The following is a 25,783-nucleotide window of genomic DNA, read 5'->3' as shown; positions in this document are numbered from 1 at the left end:
GATAGAATCCCTAGAAAATCAAACGCTTGGAGCGCACTCTATACTTACAGTTTCATCGAAATTCTATTAACGAGAGCGCACTCTATAATACACTCTTTCCATGTTCACGAGACGGGAAAACGTCGGCCATTTTTGTCGAGCGTTTTCTTTGCCGTTGTATCAAGATGAAGTAAGTTGAAATTATTTATGCGAAATATATATCCAATGTTTTCGATGCAATCTCGTTGAATTTACAACGAAAACGTGGCGCATTGCGTTAACATAATGTCCGTAATTAACATATCTTCAATATTTACAGGATCGGTCTTTGTGCGTACAGCGGATACAAAATATATCCGGGCCATGGCAAAACCATGGTCAAAGTTGACGGAAAGGTGAGAGTACAGCTGGAACAATAATAAGATAATTTTATTAGTTATAGCTTCGTTAACTTAATTATTGTGACGAATCTTTGCACATAAATACAATTTGTTCTAAGTGTCAGTGCACATGTCAAACATAACCTTCGTTTTTTTAGACCTTCACTTTTCTCAACTCAAAATGCGAGTCTGCACATTTGATGAGACGTAATCCTAGGAAAGTGACATGGACCGTCTTATACAGGTATAAATATTTCTTGCTTTGTAACAAGCGTGATTTTTCGTTCTGTTAAATTTAATATATTTTTCAGACGTAAACATAAGAAGGGACAGGAGGAGGAACAAACCAAAAAGAGGACGAGACGTGCTCAAAAGTTCCAGCGTGCTATTGTGGGCGCTTCTCTCACAGATATCTTGGCCAAACGTAACATGAAACCAGAAATTCGCAAAGCTCAGAGAGAACAAGCAATCAAGTATGTATTCTTTTCATTATACCTATTTATTAATTATTATTATTTAAAAATTATCAATTCCAGAAAAATAATTAAAAAATGACAAAATTAAATGTTACTAAACATATTTTACTTGGAGATAAATTATTTGCACAACAGACATCTGTTCCTCTAATAAAGCTTCTTATGCTATATCAGATTTCAGATAGTCTTAGAATAAAAGTGAGCTGCTTCACCCAGGACTGTATTTTTTAATTACATTGTCTGGTTTTTGCGGGTTCATACAATCCATATTATGTAATATTTTGTAATAATAATGTTGATTGTTACTTGTTTTCAGGGCTGCAAAGGAACAAAAGAGAGCAGTAAAGGCGACGAAGAAGGCTGTTGCTCCTGCGAAAGCAAAACAAGTAGCTAAACAGAAAGTAGCTAAGGTGACGCAAAAAGCTGCACCTCGCGTCGGAGGAAAACGTTAAAACGCTGTAACTATATTTAAATAAAGTAAAAATAATTCTCATTTTCTATTTGATTTTTTTTTATATATAATATAGAATTAAATTTAGTAAATGATAAAATTTCAAATTAAAGAGGATGCGTGGAGTGACAAATATATAGTTTATTACAATGGCATATGTATAATTCGCATTTAATTTCTATAATGAGGATAATACAATATTTTTCTTTTAGTAAAACATTTTGTTATAGAAAAAAAAATGTTCTTTACAAGAAATATTTAACATTAACATCAATTGCATAAAATATGTTCAATAAGTATCTTTTTACTGTTCGGTCTTATTTAACTCTTTCTTGAGTATAGATAATTTCGTTAAAGCGGTATCCCGCCACGCTCGTCGTTCCTGTAATTTATCGAGCGGGCACATCTCGTTTAATTCATTGCTAACTTTCTCTGCCATTTCACCAACAAATTTGGGCACCGGTCCAAAGGTCATGCTCACATCATAGATCGATTTGTTATACGTTTCACAATACTTCTTCATTCCTATAAAACAATATATTACAACATAAATTGCGCGAAAAAAACCATTTTGTTCGTTTCTTTTTATAGTATATGCAAGGGGTTTAAAACCTCCTTTTGCATCTGGACGTTTAGCTTACCTTCGGCATTCAAATGCGCTGCCTCGAAAGCACCAACGAAAGCATAACGCATTCCGAGACCTTCACTCATCACCGCATCAACATCCTTTGCACTTAACACTCCATCAGCCACCAATCTCCAAGCTTCGTTTAAGATCGCATATCTGTTGGTATGATTTTTTTAGATATTAAGTATTAAATGATAATGATTCTAAAGATGTTTTGTGTGAGACAATATCCGATTACGTACTGTATTCTGTTGATTGCGAAACCATCAATCTCCTTGCCGAAAACAACAGGTTTTTGGCCAATTTCGATCATTATGGCTTTCGTTTTCTCGGGAATGTCAGGACGCGTCCATGGGGCTGGCACTACCTCCACGAGTGGCACATAATAAGGGGGATTTACCTGCAATTTTTTTTTTTTTTTTTACAATGTAACAATATAATTATCTAGATACAATAACTTCAGTCTTCCGACACAAATAACAACTTATACATAATTCTTAGTCTGACATCTTTTATGATTCATTTAATCACATTAATATCTCTTCTAATTTATTTAGAGTTAGAAAAATTAAATCATTTATTTAGCTAAATAAATACTTGTTATCTGTATCGGAATTTATGACTTAATTTAATCTTTTTTTATCAATCTTATATTTTATAACTAAAAATGTGTAAATTTTTAAACATTCAATTAATCGAATTTATATAATATAAAGATTTTCGATATATTTGCTACAAATTGTATGAAAATACGTACAGGATGGGAAACTATGATCTGCTCACGATGTTTCAGCTTCTCGCTGAAAAGAGATGGACGGAACGTAGACGTCGAAGAGGATAAGATCACTTTGTCGTCGACAACCTTGTCGACATCATTGTAGAGTTTTAGTTTTAACGAAAGATTTTCTGGCACACATTCCTGGATCAATTTTGCACCTTTCACAGTCTCCGCCAAATCGGAAGACCCTATAAAGAAATCCTCGATTAAATTTTCCGAACGCTATCCTACTACATCAACGATGCGAACTGTTTTAAATCTTTTACGAAATCATTATAATTGTGTGTAATCATGTTTACGACAAGAGCGACTGTGATAAAGGAAGTCACACGAGATAAAAACTGGACCTTTTATTAGTTGAAATTGTTGGTCCGCCGTCAATGTACCCCGAAGAAGACCGTCAGTTTCAAGACGTTTCAATTGTTGATGGATATCTTCCAACGCGTTCTTAATTTGATCTTGGACAATGTCGTAAATAGTGACCTGATATCCTACGCTGGCGAAAAGCATTGCCCAACTTCGGCCGATTAAGCCGCTGAAATATTAAGATAAAGGTAACTGATTAATTTCACGAAGAAAGAAAATATTTTAATACTTATTGTCAGTTTCAATTAATGTATTTTACACTTTACTATTCGTCAATATTCTAGTTAATATTATTTATCTTTTTTATGAAAAATGAATCTGTTATAAAAAAATCAACATATAATCGCAAGAGACTTACGTCATTCTCTATCAGATGTAATTGCAAAAAATGTTGTTTACATCGTGTATATTATCTTATCTTATTCGGTCGAGTATAGCTTACTAAAGAGTGGAATTATTTGAAAATCACGTTATATATGTAGCATTCTTCTCGTAAAAGATCGTAATTTAATTTAACGATTTGAAAAAAAAAATGGATAGTACGATGTCATAATTGATTAAGAAAATTATAATAATATGTTACATATTAATATTGAATAATTTATGCTATGAAATAACAATTTACTATTTTTATCGAATGCGCTAAGGATAATAATATACGTATATAACTAAAATAGATTATAAATAGATTATAATTTGTTCTCTTTTTTATATCTTTTTAAATTACTAATATGTTTATTCATCTATGTGTTTATCTTATTTGTTCGATATCTCGTGACATGCATTATACGTGATTAAAAAAAAACAGTGTATAATAGAGTCATTAAAATATACGTATCTTATTCATTTCATAAATACTATTTTTATAACGATTATTTTGTCAACTGTTCTGGTCATTGGGTATGATAAAATGATAAGATAATTATGAGAGAGAAAGTCAGCTTTCCATTCTCGAAAACTAATGTAATTTTCTAAGAAATAGTATCATTATTTTAAGACATCATAAGATTAACAGCAATATATAACAAAGTCTAAAAGTTGAAAAATAATAATAATTAGTGATTACACAATAACCACGATTATAATCAAAAACAGAAACGATCTTATTTGCTAAATTGATATAACAGTTATGTTAATTATTACAATCGATTATTTTACCTGCCAATTATTCCAATCTTTTCGTTTTTAGTCGACATTGCTACCGAACGAGTGTTGATCGAACGAGTCTGGGTGAAGTTGAACGTTTCAAGAATGGTCGCCGAAGATGTTGACGTATATATAATCGCACTATCAGTCCCCTCCTACGTATTGTAATAATACTTTGTAAGAATACAGCAGATTATGCTGAAAGCACAATCATAGATATTCGCCAACGACATCTTGAAACATTGTTATCTTGCTAAAACACACATAAACAAAATAGTAAGTCGATAATCACATCTATTTTATAAAAATTAAATAAATTTATTTATTTATTTATTTATTTATTTATTCATTTTATTTATAATTTATTAATTCACTTAAATATAAATTTATTAATTTATAAATAAATAAATTCATTTATTTAAAAATAAACAAATTAATTAATTCATTTTAGATTGATATTACTTCTCTCTCTCTTTCTCTAGGATAAAGAAGCAGCTTTAAATCCAAAATTGGCATACAATTATTTACAATCTATATTTTATGATTATAATATCAATTATATAGTTTACAAGAGAATATTACTTGAAAATTATCTGAATGTACATCTAATTTTGACGAGGATCGAAGATATCATAATGGCATATTATTGTAAGTGCAATAATATCATAAACTGCTTATTCTTAACATTTTATTTTCATAACTGCTTATTCATGAGATTTTATTTTCTTCACGATTTTACGATAACAAACTTAGAAAATTCTCAATAACTAAACATTTTTGCAATATCCATCTCGTGATTATGCACTATATTCACTATTTATAATCAATATACTTTATACTTTTGTTTATGTCACATTTTTTTCAAAGTTTTTTTTATCTTTTTCTCCTTTTAATTTTATATATATATATATATATATATATAATATATATTGATTCTCTTTAACAAAATCTTTATGATATTTTTATAATAATTAAGAGCATTCATCATATATATATATATAGGTATATAAAATTGCAATGCGATTTTATTTACACAATTTAATCAATTGTATCAATATTGACTTTTTATTATTTATATTTTATAGCTTAAAAAGCACACAATCAAGAATTTGCGGAACCAGGACCGTCAATATACAAGCGACTATCCGGATCCATCTCCACTTTAATTAATCCGTTTTTACTGTCTGATGAAAAATTTCGATAGCTTGGATTTATAATGTGAAATATCGTCCGAAATTTTCTCGAAAGTCTCATTAAAATAAAAAATATTGGAAAAGAAGAGGAAAAAGCAAAAAATGTGATGACCACTTTATATATCATAAAGAGAAGAGAAGAGAAAGACATCCATCAAAGAACAAATATTACAACTACATGGACCTCAGTGAGACCCAAATGGTATTCAATATGCACTTTGGACATCATTAGTATTTGTTTTTTTCTACGAGATTTCAAAATATGGAAAAATGTATAGAAAAACCTACGACAAGAAATTGTGAAAAGTACATGCATGTTAAAGTATGGTATTGGTACGTCATCTGAAGAAACAAAAATTATGGGAAATTCCTACATGTGTTTTGGCGGGGCATCGCACGACACGGACACGTCAGGGAAACCCTGATTGTCGCTGATTGGTTATCGCGCCTATGCATACCCGGGGAAGAACCCGCGATAGAGTCATCAAGGTTGTGTGTGCTTCGACTGACGCATTCAGAAATTAAAGGCAGTTGATTATGTGCGTTTGGTGAGTAACGAGCTTTTTGTGTCGTGCATCGTAACGCGGAGAGCAAGGCTATAATCTCATCAAGTTTTACCTGTCCACGAGCGATCATGATGCTCAATCGTGTGATACCTGAGCGAATTTAATTTCGATACGTTTTTCGATCACTCAATAATACATAAGGAAAATAATCGCCGAAATGCCTGATGCGTACGAGAACTTTAACATGCGGCGGAGGCGATGCGGAGTATGTTGACGACCAGCGGTATCTTGGAAAATGAGACGGATTCGTCGTACTTTCCATTCAACGGTAATGAGAGCGTGCGCCTCGGTGATATTTGACGTAGCCTGTTTCATTCACAGAATGTAGCAGAGAAACACGTGTTACGAGCAATTGTTTATTTTTTTTATAGTTATGATTGTGCCATTGTTAACTTGTTTTGACACATCTGGACGTATGATCATCTGACGTGTAACGCGCGTCTCCGTTTACTGTTATATATATATATATCGATTAATTTAAAAGTATAATTATTTAATAATAGTTGTTTGTGAGTGATCAAGAAAAATCTTAATGTAAAAAATTATTATGTTAGTTCGCTCAACAGGTGTCATATTAGAAATAATATTGTTATATAAGTTTGTTATATGTTTTTGCATATTTTCGAGTATCCCTCGAGCATGTTGCCTCTCCGTGTGTGTTATTTTAATATATTAATGCTTAAATTTTATAATTAACAAAAATACTTATTATATTTATGCATTATTATATTACAATAGTGCATTATATATATATAAAGTTAACAATATACAATACATATTTAGTAATATACATATACTGTGTGTATAGAAAAAGAATTAATTATGGATTATGATAGAATATTGATTGAAATGTCATACATTTTATTCTTTCAGATGTGACATTGCTAGGCAATACAGATGGTACAAGCCCATACACTAGTGGATCTCAGGGAAATACAAGCATCGCATCACCCATGTCAACATCTTCATCACCCATGCACGTCACAGAAGATTATATTAATTTAACCAATGCTACAGGTATATATTCTGATTTTGAATTAGCTTGTCAAGTATACCTGTATTTAAAGAAAATATATCATACTTTTCTTTTTATCTTATTAGTACAAGTACTTGGAGAATCATACATTAGTATTTTGGTGCAACCAATGGACAAATTTAGATTTCGATATAAATCTGAAATGGTAGGGACACATGGAAGTTTGTTGGGTGCATCAAATGGACGTAGACGAAATAAAAACAATGTACCTACAGTTCAAGTAAGTATAAATTAAAATCTGTCCAAACAAAATATCAATGTATATATAAATACCAATGTATTTGTGTAGGAATATCTGAGATTCTCTTCATGTTACTTATTTATTATTCTTTTTACTTTCAGTTACATAATTTTCTGGAAAAAGCGATAATACGATGCACATTGGTTACAACTGATGATGAACATATACCACATGCTCATAGATTAGTGAAACGTATGGGTACCGCAGACATAGATGATCCACATGATATGGAAGTTTCACCTGCAAATGATTTTATAGCCGAGTACGTTATATTTTCTACTCTAACATTGCAAACACAATTGATTTATTTGTTAGTCTATTTATTAATGTATTATATGGATGTTTCTATTTCAGATTCAATAGTATGGGAATAATACATACTGCGAGAAAAAATATTAAAGAAGAAATAGTACGAAAATTATGTGCAAAAATGTTAGAAGAACGCAAGCTTTCAAATATTAATGCTACTCTTAGTCTTCGTGATGATACACAGGTAGATTTTAATACCCATTTTATCACCTTGAAAATTGTTTTATTTAATTAGACTTATTTTTATTCCTTCAAAAAATGGCGATCGAATTAAATATATTTTTTGAACAATTTTGCAATTATAGATTAAAGCTGATGCGGAGCATTATCAGAAGGCTATAAATTTGAATACAGTTAGCCTTTGTTTTCAAGGATTTATCAAAGATGAACATAATATCATGAGACCGATCACATCGCCGGTTTATAGCAATCCAATCAATAATCTGAGTAAGTTTAAATAATTTATCATGATAAAAATCTGTTTTAGAAAAAAATTTTTTTTATTAAAGTTTTGAAATTTATTATTTTTATGTCATATATCGCAAACGATGAAAATATTTAATAAGTTGTAATGCTAATATTTTAATAGAAAGCGCGTTAACTGGAGAACTTAAAATATGCAGAATTGACAAATTTACCAGCAGTTGTGAAGGTGGAGAAGAAGTATTCATATTTGTAGAGAAAGTTTCAAAAAGTAAGTTTATAATTAATAATATGTGATATCTCTACTATGCGCTGCCTTGTTACAGTAACATGTCGTACATATTAAAAAATTTAAATAAACATATATGTTTTTATGTTATAGAAAATATAAAAATAAAATTTTTTGAACTGAATGACGATGACATTGAAGTCTGGACTGATTATGGTCGTTTTTCGGAACTAGATGTTCATCATCAATATGCTATGGCATTTCGGTATGTACACTGTGCACTTTTGAAATATGCTTTATTTTCTTTCGTGTTTAATTGTACTGTATGTTTCTAGAACTCCACCATATAAGGATCTATGTATTACTTCTCCGAAAGAAGTTTTTGTACAATTAGAACGTCCTTCAGATTCAGATTGCTCAGAACCAATCAAGTTCACATATAAGCCCAGCGATCGCATAATGGGTAAGTTAAGACTGTGAGATACCACGTCTCTGCTTTCTATTTTATTTTATTTCTATTCTTTTCGATTGCCTTATTTTCTTGGTATAATTTTTTTTATAATTTTATAATTCTAGGTAGGAAGAGAACGCGAATCTCTCATTCGAGTAGCACAGAATTGACACAAATGGCGTTTAATCTAGATACGCCGTCAATTCATACACCATTAACAAATATGCCTTCAAACAATGAAAGTACAGAAATGTCTAAAGAAATAAAAAAGATGTTAGACGATAGATGCTCTTCCAGTGAGTTTAAGGATTTTGTTGAACGCATAAATTTAGACTGTAAGTATCAAACTGTACATATCAAAAGATTTACTAGTCTTAAGTTACATCTTTAAAAAATATATTTTGTGTGTTATTTAATATAACTTCAATTTTACAGTTTATGAGAGTTTATTAACTCAAAGTGAAGAAAATAAATTAGCTTATGATGGAGCACCGAGTAAAAAGGTAAATTTTAATGAAAAAATATAATTTTTAGTCGACACAACTGGCAACTTGTATTTACAGAAACTTTATTGCGACGTTTCGACCATAGTTTTTGGTCCTTTTCAAGCAATTAATTACAAAGGATTAAACAGGTCAGTTAATGTCTACAATCACAAAAAATAATACAAAAATAAAATAGATTAAGAGTTGAAAGATAAGTGAATATATAAAAAATATGATTATCAACTCACATTCATTGCGCATCAAAAAACGTTGGAAAATATAAAATACATATCAATATAATATCGAAAGATATGAAGAAGCGTGTATGTTTCTCACCGGAGCCAAGCACATAATGACATTATAAAAGTCGATAATTAGAATTAAAGAGCATCGAAATGATATTAAGAAGTGTGACGATAATCAATCAGTCGTTAGCAAACATCGGCTTTTATTTAACCAGGACCAAAAACTATGGTCGAAACGTCGCAATAAAGTTTCTGTAAATACAAGTTGCCAGTTGTGTCGACTAAAAATTATATTTTTTCGTTAATTAATCACTGGCGAAAACAAGATTATTCCTCCATTTTTGGTAAATTTTAATACCAATATACACAATTTACAAATCAAATTCATAGTTACCATCTTATTGTTGCGCCAATATTATTATTATGAATTTTGTTTTTACAGGATGACGAAATGTTTGCCAAAAATATTATTATTGAAACAATGAAAAGTATCAAAACAAAGCCAGATATATCTAAAGATATTATAATAAATATGTTCAAAAACAGGACAACTTATGGTGATTCGGCGCTACATTATGCGCTCCGATATGGACAGAAAGATATTGTAAAGCATATCTTAATGCTTATGAGTACTCTAAAGACAAATGCTGAAGAATTAGTGAATATTCAAAATAGTTCTGGCAAGGTTAGCTCTTTTGATGCTGTGTCTAATATATTTCATTTTAATAATTACAAAAATAATTTTTTTTATATATTGTATTATGTGCTATAGACTCCATTGCATTACGCTGCCACGCAAGAACATGCAGAAATTACAAGAGCATTGCTCATGCTCGGTGGAGATCCAAATATATCAGATCATTATGGACAAATGCCATTACACAGAGCTGTTAAATGTATGTACTAATTTAAAAATATTTCAAATCGAATATTCTTCAAGAAAAATCCGACAAATAGAAATTTAACGAAATATTTTATAAATTTATAAAGAGAAATAAAAAATAACAGCTGTAACAGATAATATATATCTATAATGGGAGATACATTTTTAGTTCCAGAAGCGAGAGCAAGTGTTAATGTTTTATTGAGCGAAGAAAAAATCAACATTGAAGCAAATACAGATTTAGGATGGACACCTTTGCATTTAGCTGCTGAGGCGGGATCATACTATGCAGTACGTTCTCTCATTGAAGCCGGTGCAAACGTAAATAATACTGATATGTCTTATGGAAGAACGGCTTTACATGTAGCGGTCGAAGGAAGTCACAAAGATATAATAGAGTTCCTGTTAAAAAATGTAAGATTTAATATTTATCGGAAACGCGTTTTTTTTAATCTTTTTTTTTTTATCAGTGGTTATATTATATTATTGATTCTTACAGACCAGCATAGATGTTAACAAGAGAAACTTCAGCGGAAATACGGCATTGCATACTGCGGTGGTTACACCTGGGACGAAAGCAAAAGAAATATGTGCTCTTCTATTGAAATACGGCGCTGATCCGTACATAAGAAATTTCAATCGCGAGTCAAGCAACGTATGTCTATAATAAATTTATCTGAAATAAACTATATATATATATATATATATATATATATAATAAACTATTTTATATATATAAACAATTAATATACAATATTTTCATAGATTGAAGGGGAACAAGTACAAAATATAAAAACTGAAATACAAGATGAAGCAGATGAAAGCATGAAAGAATCCGTCGGGCAATCATCTTTTGACTTAGCTTCAAACAAACCAGATGTACGGGAAAAATAATAGATTCATATCATCATTGTTATAAAGTTATACATATATGAAAACAATTTGTTTCATTGCAGATCTTGCAGCTCGTTTCCAGTCAAAATAATGAGTTAGAAGCAATTAAGTGTAAAGAGGAAAATATCGATGATACACAAAAAGTTTGGATGGATGCGGTCCAGGAAAAACAATTAGCGGCTATCCTAGATGAGACAAAAGGATGGAAGAAATTAGCCCGTCATTTAAATTTTGAAAATTTATTGAATACCTTTGAACAGAGTTCGTCCAGTTCAACGTTACTTCTTTTGAATTACATTGCTGTAAGATTCTTATTTTCTTTCGTTGAGTGTTCGTTGTATTATTCCGTGTTCTTTTATGAATGCATGCATTCTTAAATGCGAAATAAATCATTAAACTATGTATATAATTTTTATTTCTTTGCAGATTCAAACTAGTATATCTCTCAGCGAACTGCAAAATATACTGCAGAGTATAGGTGAAGAAGATGCTGCTGTATATATGGAACAAGTGTTATCTATACATGAAAATACGAGTCACGCGCTTTTAAAATAAACATTATTGAATTATTGCACGCGCACGTTATATGTTATCATAGTTAATAAAACACTGTATTATTGCGATTGTAAATTAAAACTTGCGTAATATTTGGGCAGATTACTTGTCTCTTTATTTTTAGAACATAGATCTATTATTAGGTTTCATACTGACACTGTATTTATATATATATATACAAATATATATACACATTTAAGTAGAAAAGAAAAAAAGACTATTATTTCTTTCTAGTCCTGCAAACTTAAAAGACATTAGCTTCTCTCATTGGCTCCGATGTTAAAAATCTGTTGAAACTCAATTTCGACAAGTCTATAGTTGTAAAAAAATTATGAAACATCAGTTCTGATATCGCGCGTCCTACTGCAGGTGCCTTCTGGATACCGTGCCCGCTAAAACCAGTCGCTATGTATAAATTTTTATAATAAGGATGTGGACCGATGATACCGTTTTCATCAAAGGTATTGTACTCGTAATATCCAGCCCATGAAGATTTCACCTAATAAAAATACAATAATTGAAATATATATTATCATAGAAAGAGGAAGTTAGTGTATATTTGCGATATATTAATGGATTTAATATTTATATAGATTATATTTGCGTAAGAACTATGAATATCTTACATATAATTATTTATTATAATGAAAAATACCTTCAAATTCTCAAATGATGGTACTCTGTGAGCGAGTGCAGGCCATATTTGATTATCGAAAAATTCATGATCAACATCCAAATTATCTACCGACGGCTCTTCGTCGTGTTCGGGTGTTTTTCCGCAGATATAATTACCTCCAAGACCATCTCGCCTACAAATCATTTCAAATTTATTCCTTAATGTTGTTCTTTCACAAATTTATTTTTCTTCTGATATAAAAGTACATATTGTAACTCAAAAGAAGATTCATACCTGAAATATGCGCCACTAGAATCAATTGTTAAAGGTGTATTTAAACCAGGTCCGTTTGGACAATGAAAACAATATACATATCTTTTTCTGTAAGAAAAGATTGATTGTAATAAATAAAAATCAAAGAGTAATAAAAAAAACGTAAACCGTTATTAAAATTACCTGGGTACTACTGGTAAAGGTACAGATAATAATTCTTCACCTGTTCCGATACCAGCCAATTCAGCTACATCGCCACTAAACGCGCCCGCAGCTATTACAGCCATACTAAACTGTATTTTTTTAATATCACCATCATTCGTTTTTATCTGATACAAAACATTATCTATATTTAAAAAATTATGTTAGATTCACAATTGACAAGTTTTATATAAAATTTGTAGACAGAAAGCGTAGAAAATTGAGTGTCACTTTTAACTTATTCAATTATAAAAATATATATTACATATTATAAAATATAAATATATATTTCATTAATATTTAGAAAGTTATAAAAATGAAATGCAAATATATAAATATAAATATTCACTTACAACTACATTATTTAATTTTTGAATAGAACCCATGCTTTCGTCATAAATCGTCTCATACTGAAAAGCTTTAACTTCGGCGTTAACGTATTGAGCACCTAAATGACTAGCTTTCTTTTTCAAGGCACATAATAAGGACCATGGATCGAACCATCCTTCCTTTTCCAGTCCAAGACAACCCGCCGCAATCCCGTCAGTATTTAACCAGGGAAACATGCGTTTCAACTTCTCTGCAGTATAGACAGCATTTTTTGCTCCTAAAGAATTCTGCAGCTTAGAATTTTGTACTAAAGTTTCGGCACCCGCTTCGGTCGCCAAAATTAAGTAACCATAGGGGTGAAAATTCAAATCAATGGCTGATTCTCCAGGAATACTCAAATGTTCGTTAATATTTCGTACAAACTCTGCACCATACAGGGACATGTGAATATTTTCTTCAAGAGAAAACTGTTGGCGCAAACCACCAACCGAAAGAGTTGTGGAAGCTTTGGCATACTGAAAAATATAATCAATATATTAGATATATTTATAAACTCTTAACTATTATCAATTAAAAAACAATTAAAGAAATATATAGAAAATTCACATGAATATCTTACTGTGGGATCTTTTTCAACTACAACAACACGGAATTCTTCTTTATGAATTGTCTCTTTTAACCAGTATGCTATTGAGCTGCCTATCGCACCGCCACCAATAATGAGTACATCACATTGCTCAGGAATTATTTCGTGTCCCTTCCAAAGATTTTCAAAATCTGAATACTCTCGGTTAGATGACAGACACTTTTTCAATGTTTTCCAATCTCGTTGCAAACTTTTATATACTCTTTGTCCCCGAGTGGTGGTGTCTACAAATTCTCTGTATTTTTTCCTATCTTCATCATTGTCTTTGATCTCCGAACTCTGTAAATTTTATATACAACTGTGTGATAAACTGTAGCAAACAATCTCTGTTACTTTTTACTACATGTTTTAAATTTGTTGTCTTTCTATTCCAAAGAATTTTCTTTCTCCAAAAAGATATACATGCTTATTATATACATATATAAATATAAAAAGAGAGTACAGTACACAGAAAAATATGTAAAATTATATAAAATATTTAAACAAATAAAATAAAATTGTGCAAGTGCACGTGATAATCAATAATTCTTTAGAAAAAAAGTTTGATGAAACTGTTGAAAAAATGAGCTATTACATTCAATTCGATGGATTTTAATTGGGACTTAATAACATCTGTTAGCCTAACCTGTAACTAATATATACCTTTTTTCTGGAAGAATTTATGAACTGAATTGCTGAGCACTGTTTTAAAAAATCGGCGTGCCTTTTTCCACATGTCAAATGTCGCAGCATTTTCGTCGATCACTTCGTCTCAACTCTGTTATTGAAAAATGAAAAATTTCTTTCCTTAGCCTTTCCTTATTCCAGAGTACATTTATCACTCTTTATCAATCAAACACTGAAAGATAACAACAATTAAAAAACAGAAAAAAGCATTTATTACTGTTTATCAGTGATCCATCTTCCAATTAACACATCTTTCAAGATAATTACCACGTTATAAAAGTCAAGCAAAACTGTGTAAAATATTGAGTTGATACCGATACACAAATATACACACACACCTAAAAGCAATATGAGACACAGGGAAAGCTGATTTATTGGCAAGTTAGTTTTTCCTTTTTTTTTGGCTTTTAAAGAAATAAAAAGTAACATAGGATAAAAACTAATATATATAAATTGAAAATAGAAAATTCATAAAAAATAAATTTTGATAATACAGATTTCTTAGTTTATTTTTATAATTAATTATTAATTTGCTCAACTTGAGTTAGTTAATTTATATGATAGAACATAATATAATATACTTATCAATAAAAATATACTGCTGATAATCTGCTTTTGATAAAATTGATAAAGGTGCAATTATCTTTCCAGATAGCTATTATATTTACGAGATTTTACTGCAAAAATTTCCTCATGTGATAAATTTCTATCTCTCATACAATTTAAAAAATATTACAATTACAATTAAAAATAATAATAATAACAATAACATATAATTTTCTCTACAAAAATAACATTTATAATGTGAAATATAAATATTTTATTAAAAATATATATTATGCACAAGAACATGTATTAGCGAATTCAAACATATTCGATAATGGGGGGAGTTCAGTAAAATTTTTATCTTTCGTTTTTTTAAATTTTTTTAATTTAGAAGGGGGAAGGTTTTTTTAACCCCCAAACTCCCCACTCCCACTTCTCCGCCAGTGTGCAAAAAAACAATTTTCTTTAATGTAAATTAAGTTTTTAGATAATGTGTGTGTGTATTATTTGCTTTTACAATGTGTTTCATATGATTTTTTTGGATTTTTCGCGCAAATAAATTCTTGATGAAATAAACAACTTAAATAATTATGTTGATGTTTAATATGAATCTATATACAGCTGATGTATATTTAATAGTATTATTTATATATAGAAAAACTAAAATAAAAATAAAACAATTTTTAATTACCAACTAAAGCAGTCATGATAATTTTATCAATCTGATATTAACCACATTACAATAAACAATACAAATATTAATCTTTAACATTTTGATTGTCTATCATGTTACAAGGTATCAATACCAGCTTAGGTATCATGCCAGGCGGTGCTATAAATTGTTGCGTACTCTGTGGCTTGCTCTGGCTAGAATACCGCACTTCCGTCTCTGTAACAATCTTGCAAATGTTCATCTTAATATCCGCTTGCGCCTTTGGCGGCAACTTCTTCACTGTCTGTGCCATACTTTCGAAAAATAGTTCTATACTACTCTTACTCTCGGGTGCTAAATAAACTTGTTCGAAATTGGCGTCATTATCGTTCGCGTTGCTCGATTTTTTTGTAGGTGAAGCAGGTGTATTCGACGTTAATGACTGATTGGTTATGAAAATAGGATTAAATACTGTACCAGTGTCATGTGCACTTGCATTATTAGTCTTGAAGGAAGGGCTTTTATTATGAAAGTTAGATGCTTTCGAGGTAGATGGAGGATGATCGACCTTCATTCGTTTTGGACGTATTTTTCGAAACTTGGACTGTATCTGTTGGACATAAGTGTCAATATCTTGCTGTGTCGTGTCTTGCTCAACCACTATATTCTGAGTGACTAATTGCATATCATTGTTATCCAATGTTTCTACTGTCTCAGATTCTACAACTGGATCAGCTGTTGTATCGTCTATAACCTCCAAGTATTCGCTATAATCCTCATCATTTCGATCCTCCAATTGTTCTAGTAAACCTTCGGAACTTACTTCACCCGAGTTAATATCTTGTATATATTCCTTAGTCAGTTCTACACATTGTGGTTGATAATCCGACTCGTACCTACCAAAATATCCTCAATGTAGAAAATGTAGCTTAATTATCTCTTTTATTGCAATAAAAATATATTACTTACGGGAATTTTAAAAAGCTCAAATGATCCTCAAAGATCCATTTTTTCCTTCTGACACCCTCCTCTGTTTTACTCTTATATTTCAAGATACGGCAATAGGTGTCTCTAAGATTCTTCCATTTCAATCTCACCCACATTGCTGCAATAAGCGAGTAATTACTAATAATCTAAGAGCAATTACACATAAAAGTAATGTAAAAAAAAAGAAAGAAAGAAAAACATACGATCTAGTCCAAGTTCGTCTGAGATTCGCTTCCAAACTTTCTGCTTGAACTCCTGCAGCTTAACCGACAAACCCTTCACCTCGGTGCAATACAGCACCGGGTGCTGCTTGATCGCCTCTATGATCTTTAACGAGATTTGATGGGAGTCGGGTGGCATCGTCGGCGGCATCGCTTCCTGGGGCTGGTCTCGACCTGTAAAAAAAATAAATTCACATCATAATATCAATATCGTGTATACATCTCCTTCGCGATTTCATATTCCCGCTCCTAGGCGCGACTAACTAAGGTTCCGACACACCGGAGCGATACGACTCGCCGGTGAAGACTTGTCGATTCGCCGGATTGTTTATCGCGCTGCGTCACGATTGTGCGTGCGTCATTATGGCGTGCATTAATGCGGACGTAACAAATGTCGCTCGGTATGGATCAGCTGTGAAATTCCGCTGTCCGAGCCAGCGCATACACATACCTCGCAAATCAGCGAAAATCACTCGGTGGTAAAAGGGTCCACCAGTCAATAGCCGTCGACCACGTCGCCCGATGTCGCCGGTGCGACGCGCCTTCCCTCGTTTCCGTCGCACTTCCGTCCACTTCCGTCGACCTCCCGCGCCGGAAGCCTCTAGTTTTATTCGCGAAAAAAGCACGCGTTTTTATTCAATTTGCGTTTTTTTCCCTTCTCTTCTTTGTTTTTTCTTATGTAAACACGTCGAATGAACGCGATATTGTTGTTATTAAAATTATGTTATAGCTCTCTGTAGCTCGTGATAGAACGCGACGTAAAGCTAGAAAATAATGACCAATCAAAGTGTCCCTTTTAAATAGGGACTTTTTGAACGCGAATCTAATAATCGATGGTTCCGTTGATCTTCGCTAGAGGTCAGCTATTTTGCTCGTCTGCTAATGAACTGCCTTCGGCTCATCTACTTGTTTTGGATGGTTCATGGTTTATCACGTTCATGTAATCTCGCGCATATAGTCTTTTCGAGAGAGAGAATTTTGCGATCTTATTAAATAAAAACGATGGCGCATATTCCTTCGGAGCTCGTGCCACATTCACGAAAAGTATGCAGCTTGTACAAGCGTGCGCTTCGTTGCTTGCAGGATTGGTATCATAGAACGCACGATTGCAGGTACATGTGTAAAATCAGCTGACAGTGTCAATATATATGTTTGTTCATATATTACTGTGTTTATTTTTGTCTTATTCTGTACATATAAAATAAAATAAATTTAGATGTGATTTTCCTAGCTACATTACTACTTTAATTTGAATTGATCTAAAATAAATTAATAATGTAATTATTATAATTACATATTCTATATATATATATATGAATTATATTTTATTTATTTTTTTTTTTACAGGATTGAAGCTGTATTAATGAGAGACCGTTTTGATAAAAACAAAGATATAACAGACATGCGTTATGCAACTTATCTTTTACAACAAGGAGAAGAAGAACTCTTTTCCAAGCAACATTATGCACCAAAGACATTTGCCAATTCAGCCACAGGAGGAGCATATGGTAGAAAAGGCGAAATTCCAGACTGGGTCTTAGATTATTGGCATCCTATAGAGAAAGCCAGATATCCGAAATATTTTGCACGTCGTGAACAAATGAAGGATGAATATGAGGAATGGTATTTTAAAACGTATCCAGAACAGAAGAAGATCAAAGATCACTAGACATCTATAAAATATATATTTATGATGTTTCAATACAATATAACTTGTAGATATAATATTGTAATATAATGTGTTTACTATTATGAAACTTTGTCAAATGGAATAGTATCCCTATTACAGATGAGACAAGTATCTAAAATAACATTTTTAAAAACAAAAAATATAAATTTATAATTTGATATAATAATGTAAAGATATAATGAGAAACAAGAGAATTTTCCATGCAATACATAATATATATATACACACATATATTTTTTTGTTTCATACATATTTATTATGTATTCAGAATACATACCAAGCAACTTAGCTTATTTCTCTATATAATTTAATTCATCATACATTTAACATAATACTAACCTTAGCATATATATATAAAGCAATATGCAACTTGAAATTTGGTGATTTTGTCTGATTTATTTTGACACATCTCAGACATAAATTATACTTGGAATGGCGTTCGAATGCCAATTGTCATGGCAATAATAGCAGGCAAAATTTCTTTATATATTTGTTTTGAAAAGAAAAAAATATTCACAAAATTAGGAATTGCGATAATTTCCGTTTGCTAATTTGAATCATTATCTCAACAGCGAGAAAAATTCCTTCGTTTCTTAATGTAACATAATCGTGATTTGAATAGACATATATGTATAATCCGAACAACATATTTACGATCAAAGATTACGCCATACATTGCTACGGAAGCAATAATTTGGATGATACACGAGTGGACTAAAAATCTAAAACTGCTGGTGTCTTCGTTCTATATTGTCCATAAATTTGCCTAACACGCGACTGATTTCATTGATTTTTTTTGTATAGATTATTATAAGCTAATTAAAGTACCAGAATAAAAGAGATAAAGATTCAGAAGGTCAAATTTTTATACCCTTGCAAATAAGCTTATTTCTGCTTTCATCATTACTGAAATATCACCAAATATCAATTCATATATAAGAGTTATGAATTATATTTGTGTGTGTGTATGTGTGTGTATATATAAAACCATGCGCGCGCGTATGTTACTTATATATAAATAAAATATATGAACAAATGTTTCTTTTATCTATGTTACAATTCTTCAACATTGATAGATTTGATTTCGGAAGCGATATTCGGTTATGGAATAAAGTAAAAAAAAAAAAAAAAAAAAAAAATGTAGAATCGACTACAGTTGTGCTTTTATGAGAGAATTCCGCGTGCGTTTAATATTTCGTAATAGAATTCCTTACATGCAACAAGTTAAAATTGGTACCTAGTTAAAACTAAATGTTGCATTGGCGCATATAATTTGCATATACGACTTTCTTGGCATATGTTTGTTTACTTGTCCAAAGTATTTCACAGAACTTTCCTTTTTCTCTTTTTCTTTTTTAATGATCATTAGGATTTGATCTCCATGGATCAAAATAACAATTTGAAAGAAAAAATTCTCAAAACTAATGATTCAAATCAAAAGAATATAATTGCAATATATAATTTCATCATCTGTTCCTAATTTCTTGTGTTATTCATCTCTTCTTTTACGATACTCTATTCGGATCTTTTTCAGACTTCCGTTTCGGAACTTTCGTCCATCAATCGCGATCGTCATTTATCTCATGTACAATAGAAGTCATCGGAAGTCATTCACTCTTACGCGATTAGGACTAACTGGTGGGCGGAGGTGGTGGTGGCGGCTGCGCCAGCAACGTCGGCAGCGTGTTCAGATCAATTCCGGGCGGTGCTGGAGTCTGTTGTTGAGGCGGGGGTGGAACTGGGGCGGCTGGCGGCCAGCCACCCATCTGTTGCGGCTGCCAGCCGCCAGGGAATCCCGGGGGCGGTGCCGTACCTGGCGGCGGCGGTCGCATCGGTCCCTGTTGACCCTGTTGCCATGGCGGAATTCCCATCCCGGGTGGCGGAATTTGCGTAGGCGGCATCTGGCCCGGCGGCGGCGGCTGATTGTTGCCGGCCATCCACGGCATCAACGGTGGAATGTTGGGCTGCGTAGTAGAACCGGGCGGTGGCGGCGGCGGTTGCATCACACCTGGTGGCGGCGGCATGCTCACTGGCGGCTGCCACTGCATGTTCATATTATTCATCCCTTCGCCACCTTGACTCCATGGTGGCGGTGGCGCCATGCCTGGCGGCGGCATCATCGGACCGCCTTGCATCATCTGCGGCGGTGGATGTGCCGGGGCAGCCATTAGCGCGCGAGGTGGTTGTTGTCTGGGAAAAAAGACGTATGATTATCATATTCGATCTTGTATATATTTGTTTTATATATATATATATAAAATAAATCTAATTAAATATATTAAATACTTTTTAGAATAAACTATATATATATATATATATATATATAGTTTATTCTATTATAAAAAAAGAGGAAAGAGAAATTATCATACCTATCAAAGAGTCCAGGATAATTGGGATTAGGAGTCTGTCTGGCTTGACCTGTCTTTGATCTGTCCGGTGGTGGACCTTCTCCCAATTCTGCCATTAAGGACATGTATTCCTCGTCTATCTTGGCTTTATCTCCGGCCTGACTCATTCCTCCCATTCCGGCAGCAGCTGGACCACCCTGACCTGGTCTTTTCGATCTACAATCTCGAGCAATGTGTCCCGCACCACCGCAACTCGAACATACTATGTTATTCGTTACATTTGGCTTATCCGGACACTAAAAAATTTCATTAAAAATTAGTTCCAAAAATATAAGAAAATTTTTTAAATATATATATAAAATGTTACACAAACCAGCCAAGATTTATGATCCGAAGCTCCACAATTGGTACAACGAGGTCCATCATTCTCGCGTAAAGTTCCGTTCAGTAAAGCCAATTCGCGTAATTGATTACGTCGTAAATCATTTTGGCCCTCTGGCACCTCGACACCTTGTCGAATAATCTCGTGGATCTGTTTAATGTATAACTCTCAATTACGCACTTATATATTTCAACTGTATGTTTCAATGTTTAACAATATAGATTATGTTCAATATTTAATATAATTATCTATATTTGATATCATAATCTATAATTATCTATATTTGATATCATAATTTCTTTCTTTCATATTTATACAGCTTTCAAATATTATAAGAAAAGGAATTTTATAAATAAGTGAGAAAAAAACGTACTCTTTCCACAGCCTTTTTTACAGCATCTAAATTGTTTGCAGTAATATATGCATGCAAAGGTTCATCCTCGCCTGGTAAAGGTTGTCCATCCTTCCTACCAACCTTTCCTTCCTTCACAGATCCTTTCCCGCGAATTATGATTTTTGCGCCTGTTTCTTTTTCCATAGCTAGAAGATTTTCATAGAAATGGATGTTAAGACATCTCTGTGTGTGTGTGTGTGTGTGTGTGTGTATAAAATGTAAGTGTTTAGTATAATCATTTGCAAAATTTATTTACATTTTAGCGTATTTCCACGTGGTCCAATAAGTAAGCCAACAAAATTTATATCAGGATGCTCTTCTTGAGGAATCATTACTTTATCATGAACTCGTATTATTGGAGGCCTGGCAAAATAAAAATAGATGTAAATATTAAAAAGTATAGTCTAATTATATAAAAATATATATTATATTAAAAGTACATAACGCAAAATCTATAAGAGACTCACTTATAATCTGGCGGTGGTTTAAACTCTGGATTAATTTTGAGAATCTTCTGAATTAAATTATGACGTTCTTCTTCCAATTTACGTCTTGTGCGATATTCTCTCGTGTTCAACCGTTTACCATCACTACTGTAAATAGGCTCTGGAGATGGAGATCTGAAAAAGAAAAAGGATAATACCATATCAAGATATAAATTTTTATCAGAAGGTACTAGCATACAAGCAACCTGAGCCTACTATGACCGTATGAATATACAGTGGGAAAAAACCTGATTTTTTTTTACAGCAGAAAATTATGCAGATAGGACAGTAAAATTTTGATAAATAAGTCATTATGTAATCTTTTTATTTTCTTGCCTCTCATTTGATTTACTTTTTCTATAAATGTGATTGTGTGTAGAGAAATGTTTCAATAAGTTATTAAATTTCTATATTTATCTAAAAAGGATATTGGTAACTTTACAACTTTCTTGGTTTAATATTAAGAAAGCCAAAATTTATAAGAGACAGATTTTGTTAAAAATAATATTCAATAATTTTGTATCACAATAACATGTAATCAACGGATCCTAATATCAAGATGCAATTATATGAATCCTATAGAGAATTTATTGCATGATTGTATCAGTTTGCTTATGTAATCATATTATGTAGAATTTAGAATTAAATTCGAATTTCCCAACAGAATGCCAAGGTATCAAAATAAAGACTAGAAAAAAATGTCGCTGCCGAATATAGCATAGCTATATATATTTAGTATTCTATAGTAGGCAACCACACACTGGAAGACTGCGCGTTTGTGCACGGCAGATATCGGTATGATGTCAGCTGCTAAGAGAGATCCTGCTGATTGTTAAGAAATAATCTTTTAGATTAGTTATAACGTGATTGATATATCTTATTATGTATTAATAAAAACACAATTACATAAAAATAATGGTTCCAGCTAAAATTGGTAAAGTTAAACCTATTGGAATAAATTAATTTATTAGAAAAAGAGTATATGCAATTATTACTTAAGAGCTGTACCTGAAAGTAACGTTAAATTCTTTGTTACAATATTACGGTACAAATGAGAATCTCAATAAACCGATATTTTCCTGAAATCTGTGCTCATTAGATTAGCAACAAAGATTGGCATTTATCGATTAATAATCTCCCTATTGGCACTAAGAATATTGTAATGTTTTTAGAAATATGCCGTGCAAATCATGGCAGCCTGAATGAAGGAACAGAATTTAACTCAAAGGGGACCTATACACGAGAGACTATAAATTCATAATGAAACATTGAGCAAATAAAATGTTATAATACTAATATTGCAGAATTTTTGCTCATAATAAATAGAAACAGATTGCAATAGGTCACCTGAGAGTCTCTATATACGTGTGCAAAAATGTATCTGTTTAAGGAATATATGAACTAGAACCCACTGTTCTTTTTAAACACTGCTACTGCTTTAATGATACGACACAATTCATTATATGTATGTTGATAGCTCATTATCTTTTATATTACATTTGATTCTTAAATTCTAATAAAATTGAAGGACATAAAATTTAATTTGCATTATTGTAGCAGTGTTTAATAAAAAATGAGTTATTAAAAAAGATTGATTAGGGCAAACCAATACGATCAAAATTTATCTTCTATGTTGCGTGGGGGCTCTAATCAAGCCCAATGCTTTCAGATACGACATCGGTATTCCCACACTAATTGAACCTGAGCCATAGAGATATTTTTAAGGCTCCTGTATTATGAACTGCTGTATGGTCAGTAGATAGGTATTGTAGATATGTAAAGTTCATTTTTGGTATGTAAGAGTTTCTTTCAAACCTTTCCTCGGGATTAAGTGGGATTCCAAGGTCTCCAGTGCGTAGTTTCCTGCTGATTTCCTCAATCTGCAGCTGAACTGTAAACCAACGGGTTAGAGGGGGCGGAAACCCCAACAGTTAGATATTGCCAATTTGCTATAACCATAATACATTCTATAAAATAAGCATGTTTCAAAAAAGTAATAATATTTGCATATATTTAAATTGCATCTTAAACATTTTTTTCAAAGTCAAAAGCTTACAATGCTTTATGTGACTTATTAATTACAAAACTTAATTATTAAAACAAAAAAGAAAAAACTGTGTAAAAACTTTAAGTATTTGTGATCAATTATTATATTATTATATTTAAATAATAAATAATACTTAAATATATATAGTTTCATAGAATTTTATGGTGTTAGAAATTAAATTATCAGATCATAATTATTCAGCAAAATTGGCAATCCCTCTTGCCAAATTTGATGATTCAAGATGGTTTTAAAGTTCCTGATGCTTACCTCTGAGAATTTTGAATTTTTACCAATATATATATATAGATATATATATACATATCATACTTACACTTCATAGCCATCTATACTCTATAAATTAGGCTTCAGAAACTTATATACAGAAGCAAAATATTTGAAACAGTTCCCTAGCTATATGCGCTAGCGTACTAAAGGAAATAAGAATATCAATTGGGAAAGAAACTTACAGAGATAAGCTTTCTCCTGTTCAGGAGTCAGATTTGTCGGTAGTACCGTAGGCATCCCTGGTATAAATGTTTTGTCATGCTCGCTACCACCCCATCTAGTCTTTTTCCTCTTCCTACGTTCTCCATCTTTCGTTTCTTTCTCCTGTTTACCATCTCCTAAAAAAATCTTGCCATTAGATTATATAAAATCTATACGTAATATATTACATCTATACATTATATATAATATATATATTATATATATTTTTTGATGAGTAATTTTTTTTACTTACAACTACTCTATTATATATATGTTATAGAAAAATAATGCAGGATAAAAAAACAAATATTTTTCACAGGAATTCGAATAAAATTCATTTCTTTACCATAAAAACAAGTAAAAAAAAAAAAAAATAAAGCAACATATATAGTAGCATTATATTGACGGAAATTGACATTACAGTAGCAGAATGAGATCGTGTGAATGTTGTACGCTTGCAAAACACGAAGAAAATATGTACTTGCGAAAGATAAGGGAAGTGAGAGTGAGAGAGAGAGAGAGAGAGAAGAAAAAAGAGACTCACCCTCCGCCTCTCGCTTGCGGTTCGCGATGCTGGACGAGTTTGCGTTCGCGGCCTGGGTGCCGTTCGCTATCGCGGCGGAAACGGCTGCAGCTGCGGCTACGGCCGCGGAGGCAGCCGCCGCCGAGTTCGGCCCGGCCGTGCTCTGCTGCTGCTGAGCATTCTGCAGATAACTCGGATTCAGCAGGGACGTAAAATTCCGCGGCTGATTCATCCCCGCCGAGGACGCCGTGTCCGACGTGACGCTCGTGTTATTAGTTACTGCTATATGTGTACGCGTTCCTCGTCGACGCGATGCACTCGCGGTCGACGCCCAACCGAGTCACCGCGACGTGGACAAGCGACGTCGAGAGCGGGAGAGTAGTTTACACAACTCGAGGGAAAATGGCGAGAGCCCAAGTCGATCCGAAAGGCACCGTTAGCAGTTAGCACACATCCATTCTTCTGACGCACCGTCACCGGATGCCAGCCGCGTATCCCCTCAAGGTCCGTTTACACGCGAGCTCGATTTCTCATTGGCTGGCTCCTCCCGCGTCGCGTCGACCGGCCAATCGCGAG

At 32.4% G+C, this 25,783-nt stretch overlaps 7 protein-coding genes and 1 non-coding gene across 9 annotated transcripts; 4 read left to right on the top strand and 4 right to left on the bottom strand.

Moving 5' to 3' along the window:
• Positions 1 to 94: 94 nt before the first annotated feature.
• On the top strand, positions 95 to 1,328 carry Rpl24 (ribosomal protein L24). Its single transcript, XM_083040973.1, has 5 exons — positions 95 to 169; positions 299 to 374; positions 518 to 603; positions 671 to 832; positions 1,152 to 1,328. Exons 1-5 carry the CDS (start codon positions 165 to 167, stop codon positions 1,285 to 1,287), a joined length of 465 nt encoding a protein of 154 aa, XP_082897099.1. The 5' UTR covers positions 95 to 164; the 3' UTR covers positions 1,288 to 1,328.
• On the top strand, positions 969 to 1,100 carry LOC145937983 (small nucleolar RNA SNORA79). The gene has a single exon (XR_014425659.1). It is a non-coding gene; the product is annotated as a small nucleolar RNA SNORA79 (small nucleolar RNA).
• A 79-nt stretch (positions 1,329 to 1,407) lies between the features above and the next one.
• Positions 1,408 to 4,376, bottom strand: Had1 (beta Hydroxy acid dehydrogenase 1). The gene is made up of 6 exons (XM_083040963.1): positions 4,217 to 4,376; positions 3,040 to 3,227; positions 2,672 to 2,880; positions 2,157 to 2,314; positions 1,928 to 2,070; positions 1,408 to 1,811 (listed from the first exon to the last, which is right to left on the bottom strand). The coding sequence occupies exons 1-6, from the start codon at positions 4,252 to 4,254 to the stop codon at positions 1,591 to 1,593; spliced, it is 957 nt and encodes a 318-aa protein (XP_082897089.1). The 5' UTR covers positions 4,255 to 4,376; the 3' UTR covers positions 1,408 to 1,590.
• Positions 4,377 to 5,756: 1,380 nt separating this feature from the next.
• Rel (nuclear factor NF-kappa-B family member relish) lies at positions 5,757 to 11,816 on the top strand. Its single transcript, XM_083040953.1, is given in 19 exon segments — positions 5,757 to 6,156; positions 6,159 to 6,231; positions 6,837 to 6,980; positions 7,065 to 7,219; positions 7,342 to 7,502; positions 7,595 to 7,733; positions 7,855 to 7,996; positions 8,139 to 8,243; positions 8,355 to 8,466; positions 8,537 to 8,664; positions 8,778 to 8,987; positions 9,088 to 9,155; positions 9,825 to 10,067; positions 10,155 to 10,278; positions 10,435 to 10,679; positions 10,765 to 10,920; positions 11,031 to 11,144; positions 11,222 to 11,461; positions 11,586 to 11,816. Coding segments are annotated over 19 exon segments (2,724 nt in total). The 5' UTR covers positions 5,757 to 6,120; the 3' UTR covers positions 11,715 to 11,816.
• Positions 11,383 to 15,801, bottom strand: LOC145937689 (FAD-dependent oxidoreductase domain-containing protein 1). Of its 2 annotated transcripts, none has more exons than XM_083040956.1 (8): positions 15,684 to 15,801; positions 14,423 to 14,618; positions 13,754 to 14,059; positions 13,158 to 13,649; positions 12,787 to 12,932; positions 12,625 to 12,711; positions 12,370 to 12,523; positions 11,383 to 12,213 (listed from the first exon to the last, which is right to left on the bottom strand). In XM_083040956.1, exons 2-8 carry the CDS (start codon positions 14,510 to 14,512, stop codon positions 11,959 to 11,961), a joined length of 1,530 nt encoding a protein of 509 aa, XP_082897082.1. In that variant the 5' UTR covers positions 14,513 to 14,618; positions 15,684 to 15,801; the 3' UTR covers positions 11,383 to 11,958. The 2 variants fall into 2 exon arrangements, with proteins under 2 accessions (XP_082897082.1, XP_082897081.1); XM_083040955.1 differs by lacking the exon at positions 15,684 to 15,801 and adding an exon at positions 14,714 to 14,827.
• On the bottom strand, positions 15,578 to 17,578 carry LOC145937694 (uncharacterized). The gene is made up of 4 exons (XM_083040962.1): positions 17,304 to 17,578; positions 16,835 to 17,026; positions 16,614 to 16,749; positions 15,578 to 16,540 (listed from the first exon to the last, which is right to left on the bottom strand). Exons 2-4 carry the CDS (start codon positions 17,001 to 17,003, stop codon positions 15,751 to 15,753), a joined length of 1,095 nt encoding a protein of 364 aa, XP_082897088.1. The 5' UTR covers positions 17,004 to 17,026; positions 17,304 to 17,578; the 3' UTR covers positions 15,578 to 15,750.
• Positions 17,579 to 17,747: 169 nt separating this feature from the next.
• On the top strand, positions 17,748 to 19,681 carry Nd-b22 (NADH dehydrogenase (ubiquinone) B22 subunit). Its single transcript, XM_083040975.1, has 2 exons — positions 17,748 to 17,964; positions 18,200 to 19,681. Exons 1-2 carry the CDS (start codon positions 17,855 to 17,857, stop codon positions 18,519 to 18,521), a joined length of 432 nt encoding a protein of 143 aa, XP_082897101.1. The 5' UTR covers positions 17,748 to 17,854; the 3' UTR covers positions 18,522 to 19,681.
• A 289-nt stretch (positions 19,682 to 19,970) lies between these two features.
• Positions 19,971 to 25,681, bottom strand: Sf1 (splicing factor 1). Its single transcript, XM_083040954.1, has 9 exons — positions 25,229 to 25,681; positions 24,666 to 24,821; positions 23,967 to 24,042; positions 22,134 to 22,286; positions 21,923 to 22,029; positions 21,646 to 21,812; positions 21,264 to 21,422; positions 20,912 to 21,186; positions 19,971 to 20,732 (listed from the first exon to the last, which is right to left on the bottom strand). Exons 1-9 carry the CDS (start codon positions 25,437 to 25,439, stop codon positions 20,174 to 20,176), a joined length of 1,863 nt encoding a protein of 620 aa, XP_082897080.1. The 5' UTR covers positions 25,440 to 25,681; the 3' UTR covers positions 19,971 to 20,173.
• Between the last annotated feature and the right edge of the window lie 102 nt (positions 25,682 to 25,783).

This window comes from Prenolepis imparis, unplaced genomic scaffold, assembly GCF_030444845.1.
Source record: "Prenolepis imparis isolate NDT839.2.m4 unplaced genomic scaffold, iyPreImpa1.0 SCAF_6, whole genome shotgun sequence".
In the NCBI taxonomy this organism is placed as follows: Eukaryota; Metazoa; Arthropoda; class Insecta; order Hymenoptera; family Formicidae; genus Prenolepis; species Prenolepis imparis.
Note: the sequence above shows the minus strand (reverse complement) of the source record. Positions and strands in the feature narration are given on the sequence as shown.

Excerpts from the sequence above, each read along its gene's own strand:
- Rpl24 (XM_083040973.1), top strand. Across the intron at positions 375-517 it reads TGGTCAAAGTTGACGGAAAG|ACCTTCACTTTTCTCAACTC; the intron begins GTGAGAGTACAG and ends TCGTTTTTTTAG. Across the intron at positions 604-670 it reads ACATGGACCGTCTTATACAG|ACGTAAACATAAGAAGGGAC; the intron begins GTATAAATATTT and ends TATATTTTTCAG.
- Had1 (XM_083040963.1), bottom strand. The coding sequence starts at position 4,254 with ATGTCGACTAAAAACGAAAAGATTGGAATAATTGGCAG. Across the intron at positions 3,228-4,216 it reads AAGATTGGAATAATTGGCAG|CGGCTTAATCGGCCGAAGTT; the intron begins GTAAAATAATCG and ends TTAATATTTCAG. Across the intron at positions 2,315-2,671 it reads AGATCATAGTTTCCCATCCT|GTAAATCCCCCTTATTATGT; the intron begins GTACGTATTTTC and ends AAAAAATTGCAG.
- LOC145937689 (XM_083040956.1), bottom strand. The coding sequence starts at position 14,512 with ATGCTGCGACATTTGACATGTGGAAAAAGGCACGCCGATTTTTTAAAA. Across the intron at positions 14,060-14,422 it reads TAAATTCTTCCAGAAAAAAG|AGTTCGGAGATCAAAGACAA; the intron begins GTATATATTAGT and ends TAAAATTTACAG. Across the intron at positions 12,524-12,624 it reads TCTAGTGGCGCATATTTCAG|GCGAGATGGTCTTGGAGGTA; the intron begins GTATGAATCTTC and ends AATGATTTGTAG.
- LOC145937694 (XM_083040962.1), bottom strand. The coding sequence starts at position 17,003 with ATGCCGCCGACGATGCCACCCGACTCCCATCAAATCTCGTTAAAGATC. Across the intron at positions 16,750-16,834 it reads AGACGAACTTGGACTAGATC|CAATGTGGGTGAGATTGAAA; the intron begins GTATGTTTTTCT and ends CGCTTATTGCAG. Across the intron at positions 16,541-16,613 it reads TTGAGCTTTTTAAAATTCCC|GTACGAGTCGGATTATCAAC; the intron begins GTAAGTAATATA and ends ATATTTTGGTAG.
- Nd-b22 (XM_083040975.1), top strand. The coding sequence starts at position 17,855 with ATGGCGCATATTCCTTCGGAGCTCGTGCCACATTCACGAAAAGTATGC. Across the intron at positions 17,965-18,199 it reads CATAGAACGCACGATTGCAG|GATTGAAGCTGTATTAATGA; the intron begins GTACATGTGTAA and ends TTTTTTTTACAG.
- Sf1 (XM_083040954.1), bottom strand. The coding sequence starts at position 25,439 with ATGAATCAGCCGCGGAATTTTACGTCCCTGCTGAATCCGAGTTATCTG. Across the intron at positions 21,423-21,645 it reads TAAAAAAGGCTGTGGAAAGA|ATCCACGAGATTATTCGACA; the intron begins GTACGTTTTTTT and ends TACATTAAACAG. Across the intron at positions 21,187-21,263 it reads CGGATCATAAATCTTGGCTG|TGTCCGGATAAGCCAAATGT; the intron begins GTTTGTGTAACA and ends GAAATTTTTTAG.